The sequence below is a fragment of the Podarcis raffonei genome, chromosome 14, assembly GCF_027172205.1.
Source record: "Podarcis raffonei isolate rPodRaf1 chromosome 14, rPodRaf1.pri, whole genome shotgun sequence".
NCBI lineage: Eukaryota > Metazoa > Chordata > Lepidosauria > Squamata > Lacertidae > Podarcis > Podarcis raffonei.
Genome location: NC_070615.1, coordinates 34,303,438 through 34,316,801, shown reverse-complemented (window position 1 = coordinate 34,316,801; position 13,364 = coordinate 34,303,438). Strand labels below are relative to the sequence as shown.

Here is a 13,364-nt window from a genome sequence, read left to right as displayed (position 1 = left end):
CTAGAACAAACATCTCTCTCTCTGCCTCTCTTTTTTCTTTTAACTGGCCGGCGGGATATTTGGACTGTTTACATACTAAATAAAACCATAAAATCTTCTTTTCCTTGATCTGCTCTTGGGCAAAGGATATTTTATCAACTGAGTGGGAGGGAAGGGCTGCCGACTTGATTGGCAGCATCTGTAAGTCTGGAAGGCGGGGAGCAATGAAAAGGCTCCGTGCCAATCTGCCGTTTATTGCGTCCCCAGTGTGATTCCCAAGGATACCTTGCGGAGGGCTCCTGGTGCGCCTTGCTTGTCTCCCCAGCGCATGAAACAGACTCATGACCCACTAACAGCAGCATCCACGATGCTCCCGGGAGCTCTCCTTCATGCAGGAGGGAAAAGGAGACACGGGAGGGGGGTCCCTCTGATCCTAGCTGTCCCTTCCAGGAGGTTTTTACAGCCACCCTCTTGTTGTTATGTCTGGAGCCAGAGCTAAAACCTTTGGAAGCCCTTGGGAATGATTCTGCCCTTGACGGACCTGCCACTTAGGATTAACAAAGAGTCACAACATCTGTTCCTCGCACGCTGTGCCCGAAAGGCTGCCAGAATGAAATGCTCAGGCCAAGACCGCGGCGCCAGCCCACCTTTGTTAGCCGACGCAGGAGGGAGTTGAGGGCATTGCCCTTTTGCAAATTATTCCTCAAATCAATTCGCATTTAGAGCCAAGAGGCCTCCGACTCTGGGGAGCCCGCCGCGTGTCGCGTATTTTCCTTGGAATTAGAGGCATCGGATCCCACCCCTCAAACGCTCCCGTGATTCTGTAGGTGTTTGGATTGTCGGGGAAAGCGCTTGCCGTCGGGTCACTGACATATGGCTTTGCAACTCAGCGACCAGATTTGTTGCACGGTCTTATTCCATCGCTGGGGACAATAGGAGGGAGCCAGTCATTCCGGGGCCACGAGAGAATGTCCTATCTTAAGCCGACTGGCAGGGAACTTGAACGCTTTGACGGACTCTCTCTGATTTATTGGTAAGAGGGGCTGCTTGTGGTCTGGGGAGTGGGGAGAAGGCTTAATTGTCTTCCTGCACAACTACTTGTCTTTTGCACGTCAGTGGAGACGTTTCGGGGCTTTTAGGAAGCATGAGCAGAACCCTGCCAAGGCAGGGTGTGGGGTGTGTGTTTTTGTGTGGTGTTGTGTACTTTGGAATGTTCGCCCAAGAGATTCGTGAGGCCGGACCAAGTTGCAGATCAGAATGTCTTTTCATAAAGCTTCTTAAAAGGAGGGTAAATGCCAAGATGCTGGTACACAGCCAAAAGACTGAATCAGAGGATACTCTGTTTTGGAAAAGGCGAGGATGTTCCTGGGCAGGTTTCCTTGGCATAAAATACTTGCAGGGAGATATAGTGAAGTTCCAAGCCTGTTAATGGACAAATTGGGAACCAGCTATCCTTTGAAAGCCACTCTTCTGCGAATTTTGCAGTGTAATTTTCCAGCTTAAAAATGGGCACAAACATGCATGCACTGGGGGGGGGGGTTATTTATAAAAATGCTCATATTAGTAAAAAAATGACCCAGATTAAAACCATTATATTATGGGGAAATTATTGCGAAAATTTGTGTATGAAGCAACGTTGCATGCAGGAAGTGTGTAGTTTAGAAGAAACATTTAAATGCTGACAAATTAAATGCTGATGCAGATATATGGTGAACAAGGCTGGGGAAATGAGTTGTGGGGGGGGGGAGAAACAATTTTCACCCATCTTTACCTCTTCCAGTGTTGCATTGGTACCTCAGTCAACAGATCCTTACACCATTCAAAGTGTGTGGCATGTGATGGGCTTGCACAAGAATTCTGTGCACACGATGACCCCAGATATGACTTCTGGTGGGTTGCCAGGTGGGGGAGAAGCGGCTTAGGGAACTCAGTACATTTAAAGGGGTGCCTGGGTGACCAAAACAACAATGAAAAGCTTGAGGAACATTCCTCTCTAGGGACTCGCATCTAAAGATCTGTGGGAGAAATCAGTAACGTCTGGATTACAGTGCAGACATCTATTTTAGACTGAACATTGGTTTGGGACAATGTTTTGAACCTTGTTGGTATTGCTAGGGAGAAAAAATCCTAAAGTTCCCCTTGGCAATGCAGTTGTGGTACTTGCAGCCTACAGGTCAAGCCTAAATCTGCATGGAGCGTGTCCACCACCCACATGCCAACATCTTTACGCAAGGCGTGGCTGTATACCTATTGCACGGGCAACTAACTTGTATCCTTCCATGCATATGTACCCGTGTGTATCCTCTTTTGTGCACACAGAGTTTGGGTAAGCGAGCCACGTGTGGGAGGGGGAAATGTTTTGTGCACACAATGGCCCCAGTTTGCAGTCATGATTTTTTCCCCCCTTGGGGGGGTCTCCTCTGTTATTTGCAAGATACTTTTGTAGGAGAAGGAAAGTCCTGATGTGCACACATAGCCCGCTTTTGCATGTAGACATGACTGAAGGCTATCCTGGCTGACGGCTATTTTCTCTGTAGATTTGGGTATGTCCCTGGATGGATGGGGTCTGCTTGGGAATATTATTCATGCCTACCTGAATGCCTTTCAGTGATGTGCATGCAGTTGTAAAAACCCTGGGTCAGTCTACTTCACAGGATTGGTATGTGTGCCTTGAGTCTGTGTTTGCACAGATGCATATGCTGTGGTTCGTGCAAGCTGAATGGAGAATGTGCAGGAACACTGGCCATTGCACAAGTTCCTGCAAATATATTGAACTGTACACAAACACGTAGTATTAACAGGAGATATTTTGCAGTCTCCAAGTGTAACTGGAGACTCTGCAGAAACAGATGTCAGTCAGGTAGTATGGACATCACTAGGTCCCGATGTACATATTCTGAGCCTGACCAATAACTATTAATGGATTTTGTCTAAAGCAAGGGTGAAGAACTTAAGGTTTGGGATCCAAATGTCACCCCCTAGACCTCTTGATCTGGCCCTCAAGACTCTCCCTGGGGTACGCCCCCTCCCAGACCCCATACACCTCTGAAGGCAACCTCCCTCATTAGTCCTCCCCACTCTTTGATTGGCGTGCATGAATGGAGACATGTGTGGCATGTAAAACCCTGCACCCCTGCTCCATGTGTTAAGATATTTGCCTAGTACACCTGGTAGAGACTGATATGCATCGGGTTGCCATACATCTGGAATTTCCCAGACATAGCCTGAAAACGGCAGTCAGAAGTAGTGTCCGGGAGGGAAGTCCAAACAAATGGCAACCCATGTCAAAAGTCTAGATTTTGCTAAATTTCCTTTAGCTCAAAAACTTTTTTTCTTTTCTTTTTTTTTGAGATTTTGCAAAAGCAGTTTTGTGTCTGGGTTTTCACCTTTTGTAATATGGCACCCCAGATATGCAGGTACAATGGATTCTGTTTGCCGCTTTTTGGTGGTAGCACAGTATGGAAGGAGAAGGTTGGTGGTAGCCAATTGTAGTAGGTTGTAAAAGACAGCTGCTGTGCTGTAGTGGTTAGAGCAGGGGTCAGCAAACTTTTTCAGCAGGAGCCGGCCCACTGTCCCTCAGACGTTGTGGGAGGCCGGACTATATTTTTTTTTGGGGGGGGGAATGAACGAATTCCTATGCCCCACAAATAACCCAGAGATGCATTTTAAATAAAAGCACACATTCTACTCATTTATAAACATGCTGATTCCCTGACTGTCCGCAGGCCAGTTTTAGAAGGTGATTGGGCCGGATCTGGCCCCTGGGCCTTAGTTTGCCTACCCATGGGTTAGAGTGGTGGACTGGGACCTGGGACACCAGGGTTCAAATCTGCCTCAGCCATGAAGTTCATTAGGTGACCTCAGGCCAGTCACTGTCTTTCAGCTTAGCCTACTTCACAGGGTTGTCATGAGGATAAAAAGGGGACATGGACTGATGAGCCAGTGTGGTGAGCAGCAGGCTGTGAAAAGATCCAGTAGCAAAGGAATGACACCAGCCTACAGAAGAAATGGGAGGGAAACATCCAAAAGTATGGTTACCAGACGTCCCCGTTTCCCAATGACAGTCCCCGGATTTACAAATCTGTCCCCAGACAAAATTCGTCCCTGGAATGTCCCTGGATTTCATTTAATGTCCCCGGCTTTATATTTTACGTGTTGTAGATTTATTAGTAGGGAATGAATGTTGCATGATTGGTTCAACGGCACAAGACACATCATATGGGGACTTTCGGCGAGGCAAAATGGCGGGTGCCAGGGCAGCGAGCAGCTCCTGAAGCCAGCAAGAGCCAACTGCCCTACCAGGCTGGCTCCAGGCTGCTGAGACTGCCACTGCTGAGGGGGAACTGGGGACGACTGGCGCATCAACTGGGGGAACCGCTGACCCTCTCCATGACCCAAATCGAGCCAGGTGAGAGAGCACCTGGCCACCTGGCTGACTGCCCAGCAGCGTTCCAGGGCCAGTAAAAACCCCAGAGCCGACTCAGAGAAGGAGGAAAGGAGAAGGAGGAAAGAAGGAGAAGGAGAAGGCGAAGGAAGAGAGAGAAAGAGGAAGGAGAAAAAAGAGGGGAGCCCCAACTTTGCCATGCTGCTCTGGCCGCTGCTGCTGAGGAAGAGAGGTAGGAGAGCGCCAGGAGGGCAAGGACATGTGGCCAAGTCCAGGCCCGACCCGAGCCTACTTCATGGCAGATTGCGCTCCAAGAGATCAGCCCAGAGGAAAGCTGCACAACAGAGGAGACCCAGAAGAGAAGATATTACTTCTTAATTTTTTAAAAAAATGGTTTTTAAAAAATAACTTTTTTCTCTTATTTTTTTAAAAAAAGTGTCCCCGGATTCTTTGGGGGGGAAAAACCGGTAACCTTAGCCAAAAGTGCTGGAACAGAATGTTATCTGGTGCATTTGAAACTTGCTGCTCTTTTCAAGGGTATTATGTTTTTGCAAGAAAGGGATTCTTTTACCTTTTGATTAGATCAGGGGTGGGGAGCCTCAGGCCTGGGAGCCAAGAGCAGCGCTCCAAGCCTCTCTATCTAGCCTTCAAAACTCTCCTTACACCACAGCCCCTTCCCAACCACACCCCTTCTCCGCAAGCCACGCCTCTCAAAAAATCCTGGTTTACACCCCCACTTGAGTGTTTTCGCCTGGATGGACTGTGCCCTTGAACTCTGATAATGCCTCTTGATTGTCTGGATGGAGGACAGAGAGACTGCACTTTTTTTGGTGTAGCTCAGCTGTTGTGTACACATGTACACCCATTGAACATTGCATGTGAATAACTGTATGAGTGTACAGCTCAGCTATCTGTGTCCGCAGGTACAAAGATTGTACACTCGTTGAACGCAATGTGAGAACACCCCATGGGAATAACAATACAAGTGTACAGCTCAACTATTAGTGTATATAGACACACCGATTGTACACTCACTGAATGTAACACGTGAACACCTCTAGAATGTGCACAGGCTCAATGCATTGGATGGGCAGCATGTTCACAGCCGCTGTCCCCAATCTCATCTCCCTTGCTTTGAGTGACTCTAGAATGCACAGGGCCTTTAGCTTCTCTGTGTACAGGCACTGCACCCAAACTTAATTCGGTACCCTGCAAAATGCAGCAACCCCAACTCCCGCTGTAGAGTCGCATTATGTGCTGGAGCTACAAGTGAGATCAGCAGGTGCAATATCTGCTCTTGCTCTGAGCAATGAGCCTAAACAGTCTAAATATGTGGAAATAATTCCTGTCCCAGCTCAGAAATTTGTATCAAAAGGAATATATTATTATACTATCTGGGAGGACTCTCCCACACAGCCTGTTTATTGAGTGTCCATCCTCATTTGTTTGCACAAGATTTGCATGGTAGTCACACAAAGTTGCTGTCCATTGGGTGCTCTTTGTGATTGGTTCGTGCGGAGGTTATTAGTAAGCTGCTCAGCATCGACATTATCTCACCCTTTTCCAGGGCATTTGCCCATCACTATCCTTAAGGCAAAAAACTTGAATTTTGCACAATCTAAATATGGTGGTATAAAATGGAATCATACCTAGAAAAGTCTGGAGGCAGCTGGAGTCTGAGTTTGGGCAGAGAATGACCAATGGGTCTGAAGTGCCTTTTTAAAAGTGCATTACTAGCCAGTTATACTACTGCCAACCACATCATTGGTTAGGGAAATTACAACTATAATGGGGCCAGAAGAGTAGAAAGTAGCTACTAGTAGCATGGTGGGGTGGTGATGCTTGCCTGAGATCTCTGCAGCTTATCAGGAGAGAGATTGGGAGGAATGGCACAGCAGCAACACACCAGCAGAGCCAATATAGTGCTCCCACCAGGGTGTCTACACCATACTGAACTCACTAACACCTTGACCCTCTTCTGCCCAGTTAGCTGCTGTGATACTGCTGGTGGGAGGTCAGGTAAGCACCCTCTGCAACACTGACTACTTTGGGTAGCTGCTAGAGATGCTTCTGAAAAGGGGGAGCTTTCCTTAGAGTTGGTTTCTTAGGCTGCAAAGGTGGGGGTGTGCTATCTTCACACTCACAGGGGTGGGGCAGGAGAAATCCAGATGACTTTCACAGTCAAAAGATCATTGCACAGTTGAAGATCTCTTTTTTTCTTAAGCTCCTCCTTAGTTGCTTGCCTGAAACAGTTTTTGCCACAATTTTCCCATTACAGCTGCATTCCTCCTGTATTTCAGATGACCTGCAGCCAGGGGACATACTTTTGGGGGAGAAGTTGGCTTCGGATTGTGTTGCAATGCAGACCTGTTTAATTCGCAATCCATGAATCTATTTGTGAACTGAAGCACAACTATCCTTTGAAGTTCGCTCTTCTCTAAATTTTGCAGTGAAATTCTCTGATCCCCAAATTCTTATATTAGGGGAAAGTGTGTACAAGAATGCATGTATTGGTGAACATAACAGGCAAAAAAATGCATCTTCTTGCACACAAATGCATACAAAACTGTGAATATTAGGAGAAAATCAGATTAAGGTGTTGGTGAACTTTCATGAGGACTTAAAAAAAAATAGAAAAATGAGAAACAGAGAGAAACTGAAACTGACAGATTCTTGGAAAATGAGAAAGTGAAGTAGGCAGATTCTTTGAAAATGAGAAACCAACATTGACTGGTTCCTCCATCCCTATTAGAGACAGTAGCATAGTCACCAGCTTCTTCTTTTTAAACTTCCCCTCCATCTTTCCTTTTAAACAGTTTAGGCTGCCACTTTCCCAGGGCATCAGTGACCTGTTCTGAAAAATGTGTGTATTACTTACTATTTCCTTGAAGGAGAAAAACAATCTGCTGGTAAACAGCTTCCTTCAGCTGCTCCTCCAACTGCTGCCCTGTGGGTGCAGCAGTGGCTGGTAATGGTGCTGGTGGCAACCAGCAATGGCGGCTGCTGCAGTCGGCAATGGGGGCAGCTGGCAGTGGCAATGCTAGCAGTTGGCCATGGCCTGCTGGCTGAGGCAACCACCCATCTATGCATCATGAACACACCAGCCCTGCCAGATGCTTTGTGGGACAGATGCCACAGGTGCTGGCCCCAGCCTTGGCTGATTCCCTGTTTCCCTGGTCCCTGTTGTGGACCCCTTCCTGCTGTACTGGACCTCCAGGCCCCTTAGGCACAGTGCATGGGGCAGATGCCCCACTGTCTCAACTACTTCTTCCATCACCATGGCCACCACCTTCCCCTTTCTCTTCTAACCTCTTCCAGCTGGTGCAGAGTGCCCGAATCACTGCTGCTGGCACAATGAGCATCAGGGAAAGGGCTGCAGCTCAGTGGCAGCACACCTGCTTTGCCTGCAGAAGGTCCCTGGTACTTCCAGATACAGCTCTGAAACCCTGGAGAGTCACTGTGTAGACAATACTGGACTAGATGAACCAGTGGTCTGACTCAGTATAAGCCCCTTCATGTTCTTCTAGGAGAAGAGCTGCAGCTCAGCGCTAGTGCATCTGCCTTGCATGCAGAAGGCACCGGGTTCAATCCCCAGCATCCCCAGTTAGGGCTGGGAGGGTCACCTGCCCGAAATCCTGGAGAGCCCCTGCCTGATGGCACTGAACTAAATGGGCCAATGCTCTGACTTGGTGTAAGGTAGCTTGCTATGTTGCACTGCATCATGGCTTTGTGGTCTTTAAGGCCTTCTGGCAAGGAGAAGGTGCGCACTTGCACTGCATTGAGACTATGTAGTCTTTAATGCCACTCAGCACCGGCTGGTTCTGGGAGGTGCTGGGAAGGGTGAAGGAGATCTTAGCAGACTCAGCAGCTTGCCTGCTTCTGGGGAGGAAAGCAGGGGGCAGCCATGGTTGACAGTGAGCCTTCTGTCAGAGTGTGGACCCCAGCAGATGCCAGGCCCATCCCAACCCTGGCCAGAGAAAGAGAATAAGAAATGGCAGCCCTCCCGGCAGAGGCTGCTCTGTTTGTTCTCCAATATGGGGATGATTAGTTCTGGTGACGCATCAGCGGCAAGTTGCCCGCCCTGAGCAAAAGCCGGAGCTCTATGGCCAGAGCGGCCCCCTGCGTGTGAAAAGGGCCAGCTGTGCGGCCTGATGTTCAGCTGTCCTTACACTTTTATTAGGATTTTGTCCAGCAAGCCAGCTTTGGAGGGCAGCAAACAGATGGCCGGGGAGATAATGTGTCCCCATCACTTTGATAAATATGGCCCAACTCAGTGACTGATTAAAAGATTAATTTGTTAGAGAGTTTGGGGATGTGAGGGGGAGGAGGAGAAGGAGATGGAGAAACAGAAGGAGAAGGAGAAGGAGAAAGAGAAGAAGGAAAAAGATCTTGGCCTGCTACTTTTCCAATCTCCACATGTGGCAGAATTTGATACGGAAAGGTAGGAGATAATGCCCCATTATCCTCTCTTTCTCTCTCCCCCCAGAAGGGAGCATGCCTAGCCAAATTCCTCTCCTCCTCCTCACCATTTCAAATAAACAAGGAAATTCAAGGATGCAACATGATATACCATTATATACTGTATGGTGCATTTTTACAATAGGGCAAAAAATGTTGTACGGATGAATATTATCATGGATTCTGATGATGATGATCATGATGATGATGGTGTAAATGCATAGGATTGCAGCCAATGTTAATTTTACTCGGAGTAGGTTCATTGAAATGAATGAACATGACTTAGGTCTATTACTCTCAATGGGGTTTTTTGTGTAGCAAACAGGGATGGGGGAGAAATTTGGCCCAGTTCACATTTAAAGGCCAATCTACCCAATACTTGCCTTTTGAAACCATAAATGAACCAAAACATAGCCATCCTGCAAAAATTCTCATTTTTCTGAATTTTGCAACGCAGTTTTCCAACCAATTGTGCACCTTCACTAGGGTATTAGAATCTAAAAGAATAAAAAAATGCACTATATTAGGGGAAATTGCTTTGCAAAAAAAATGTGTACATTAGGAAAAACCGCATACAAAGATGAGTAGAGAAATTCGCAATAAATGCAAATAAATTTCATGAGGGGACACACACACACACACACTGCTAACTGAAAAATGAGAAACAAAGATATAGACCAAAATTGACATATTCATCCATCCCTAATAGCAAGTGACTAAACCACTCTATTGTTGTTGTTGTGGTGGTGATGTTATGACTTCCTTAATCTTAGTTGCACAAGGAGTACTTTTCTTACTCTGTGGTGAGAAAGACTCTGTACATGCTCAACATCTTCCGCTCCTATCACATCACTTCTCATTTCCTGCAAGGGCTCTGAAAACAAGGTCCAGGGTCTTAAAAGGTAAAGGTAAAGGGACCCCTGACTATTAGGTCCAGTCGCAGACGACTCTGGGGTTGCGGCGCTCTTCTTGCTTTATTGGCCGAGGGAGCCAGCGTACAGCTTCCAGGTGATGTGGCCAGCATGACTAAGCCGCTTTTGGTGAACCAGAGCAGCACACGGAAATGCCGTTTACCTTACCTATCTATCTACTTGCACTTTGACATGCTTTCGAACTGCTAGGTTGGCAGGAGCAGGGACCAAGCAATGGGAGCTCACCCTGTCGCAGGGATTTGAACCGCCGACCTTCTGATTGGCAAGCCCTAGGCTCTGTGGTTTAACGCCACCCGTGTCCAGGGTCTTAGGCCTAATTAAAATTAAGCCCTGTTTAAAATGGATCTAAAATGGACAGCAAGTAAGACTGAAGCTTGCCAGGAACGAAACCCTTTCTCACAGAAAAGTTCTTTCCCCCATTCTCAGATGGGAAATGCACTCTGCACATGTTTACAGATACCTTTATCTTGCTTATTATGTCAGATGTTTCTAAGTGAGCCGAGGGGGCATGATTACTACATGTCTTCTAATGCTAACATTTGGAGAGGGGCGGAATGAAGGTCCACTTCTTTAAGCCAAGTCTGTGCTAAAGTGGCTGGTTTTCCTGCCTTGTGCTTTTGGAAAGACAAATATATCACATACTCCAACATTCCAGGACATTTTAGCGATTTCTGCCTGGACACTGTTTCCGACTGCCATATTCCGACTATGTCCAGGAAATTCAGGACGTATGGCAACCCTATTACACACACACACACACACACACACACACACACACACACAACCCACCCATCTGACTGGGTTGCCACAGCCACTCTAGGCAGCTTCCAACATATATATAAAAAAATACAGTCATACCTCGGGTTGAAGTAGCTTCAAGTTAAGTATTTTCGGGTTGCGCTCCGCAGCGACCCAGAAGTAACAGAGCGCATTACTTCTGGGTTTTGCCACTCGCACATGCACAGACGCTCAAAATGACCTCATGCGCATGCGCAGAATCAGCAAAATGCAACCTGTGCATGTGCAGACGCACAGTCACGTGTTACGTTTACTTCAGAATGCGAACGGGGCTCCGGAACGGATCCCATTCGTATCCAGAGCTACCACTGTAATAAAACTTGAAACATTTTTTAAAACTCCCCTATACAGCTACCTTCAGATGTCTTCTAAATTGCTTATCTCCTTGGTTCGGGGGCCGCATAACTCCATGCCCTTCAATAAAATTAGGGACATCCTACCATACCCGCCAACATTTCTCCAATGAAAATAGGGACGTCCTGAGGAAAAGCGGGACATTCTAGGATCAAATCAGAAACCAGGACGGCTTCTCTAAATCTGGGACTGTCCCTAGAGAATGGAGACACCTGGAGGGGCAGATGTCTCTCTCTCCCTTTGCATTACCAGCTTAAAAATCTGCAGTTGAACTACCTCAAATTTTGGGGAGAAGGGACAGCTAAGAACACAGTCAGTGAATTAGTCATTTTTCAAATGTATTTCTTATTATTACTTATTAAAAATATAAACAGGCTGCTACTCACTCAGGTTCCATGGCGTGTTTTTAGGAAATGTAATGTAACAGTGATATGTTACTTTCACAATGCTGTTTTGAAATCACATTTTTGTTCATATCAGGGAGAAATTGCATGGAAACCTATTCTTTCTTTTTAAGAGTGTGTTAAAACTGTCCATTTTTATTTTTGACCCCTGATCCAAAACATGCTTCCACTCCCAATATGGATCACAGGGACGTGTGCCAATTTTCTTCTGAAAATAACCTCTTCTGACAGCTATTCCCCCCCGAAGGTGATGCCTGTTGCAAGCTGAATCTTCAGAAGCAAATGGTGGGGGGTGGGGGGTGGACATGATCCTGGGTGAGAAAAAAATGTGGGGCTTTAACCCAGATTGAATCACTCTCCATGCTACCCAAGTGCCAGCCTTGGTGATGCTGCCATTCTGTTTAGAAGTCAAAATTGATGGGTTCAAAAGTAATCAGATGTATACTGGGTCTGGCGCTTTCTCTAGCAAACGATAATATTCTTGTAATTCAAATCAAGATCAATTAGGAGTCAATTTGTGCACAAATGCATTGAGCATGGCTAACTCTAGGGCTGACTTCCTGTCTTTTTCCCAAGTGACTTGTTTGGTGCCACCAAGTAGGAATTCCCCTGTGCTCAGTGGGTTGCCTCAAACTCAGAGCAGGTCATTGGAATTAACAGGCCTGTTGTTGTTGTTTAGTTGTTTAGTCGTGTCCGACTCTTCGTGACCCCATGGACCAGAGCACTCCAGGCACTTCTGTCTTCCACTGCCTCCTGCAGTTTGGTCAGACTCATGCTGGTAGCTTCGAGAACACTATCCAACCATCTCATCCTCTGTCGTCCCCTTCTCCTTGTGCCCTCAATATTTGCCAACATCAGGGTCTTTTCCAGGGAGTCTTCTCTTCTCATGAGGTGGCCAAAGTATTGTCAATGCCTCTACTTTCAGCAGGACTAGCAATGAATACATGGGGCATATATTGAGCCCATGTGTCAGTGCCGCCCGAGGTCCCAGCTCACCAAGGACCAACGCTGCTTCGTTGTTTGGTATAAAAGTCTTTATTGAAGTTCAGTTTCACTTCCACAGCCGCAGCGTGCAGCACTACGTCTCAAACTCTAGACCGCCGAAGCTCCATCTGAATCTCCTCCCCCCTGACACCAGTTTAAGATTCTAGCCTTGCTCCACATCCTCCTTTGTTCTTTCCTCCTCTGGGTCCGCCTGCCCGTCGGGGTCTCTCCCTTCCTAGACTCCTCTGACGCTGTGTCCCCTGACTCTTCCCCCTCCCTCCGTCGGGCTTTAGGACCTGGCTCCCAATCCGGGTTTCCTGCTGTCCCGCGCGCCTGTACATTTGAACTTGGCGCGCGCGCCCAGCCTTCCACTTTCCTTCTGACCGTTACACTGCTGTCACTACTCCCTCCTTCGGGGAGGCTAGCTGGAACTGACCTCCCCTCCGTTTCCCCACTTTCCGATGGGGGCGTGGTCAGCCCTGACTCATCTTCTCTCCCTGCTGGAGGAGAGGCTGGCCCTGACACATGTGACTCTTCCCCCCCCCACTGCGCTCTGGTGGGGGAGCTGGTCCTGATCCCCCGCTGCTGCCTTGGGAGTCCCCGCTGGCCCCCTGCTTCTGGTGCGTCCCCCCTGGGACCCCCCTTGCCCTCACCATCGGCGCCCCCTTCTGGGAATCTTCTGATTCGCTGGAGAAGCTCATGGAATCTCTCGGGTCACTGTCATACTCCCCTACGCTCCCCTCGGATTCCTCCCCTTCGCTCTCCATTTCCTCTCTCCCCTGTGCTTCTGCTCCTGAGCCCCTGACACCATGATAGTCTCCTAAGGCCACCATTCCCAAAGAAATGCTTTCTAGGGAATAAATCCCATGGAAACAGAGGGATTTAATTCCAATCACACACACATGCCCTTCCTCCCAGGGCTATCTGCTCAAGTACAGTGGCAACACGTAGCTAATGAACGTAATAAATGTATTATTATTGGTAGCAGAATCTCATCCAAAATTAACAATTTCCAAATAATATATATGTCAGTCCATAACCAAAGAGCAGTCAACATAATGAGTTACTGGC

General features: G+C 47.5%; 1 protein-coding gene across 2 annotated transcripts in view; it reads left to right on the top strand.

The window, feature by feature from the left end:
* Positions 1–368: 368 nt before the first annotated feature.
* Positions 369–13,364, top strand: part of LOC128401702 (syntaxin-binding protein 4-like) — a 64,245-nt gene continuing 51,249 nt past the window's right edge. Inside the window, exon 1 of one of the 2 annotated variants that reach the window (XM_053365053.1) lies at positions 369–1,012. In XM_053365053.1, the coding sequence (XP_053221028.1) occupies positions 948–1,012 (65 nt within the window). In that variant the 5' untranslated portion in view covers positions 369–947. The remainder of the gene's footprint in view (positions 1,013–13,364) is intronic. The other variant, XM_053365054.1, reaches the window with a different exon arrangement.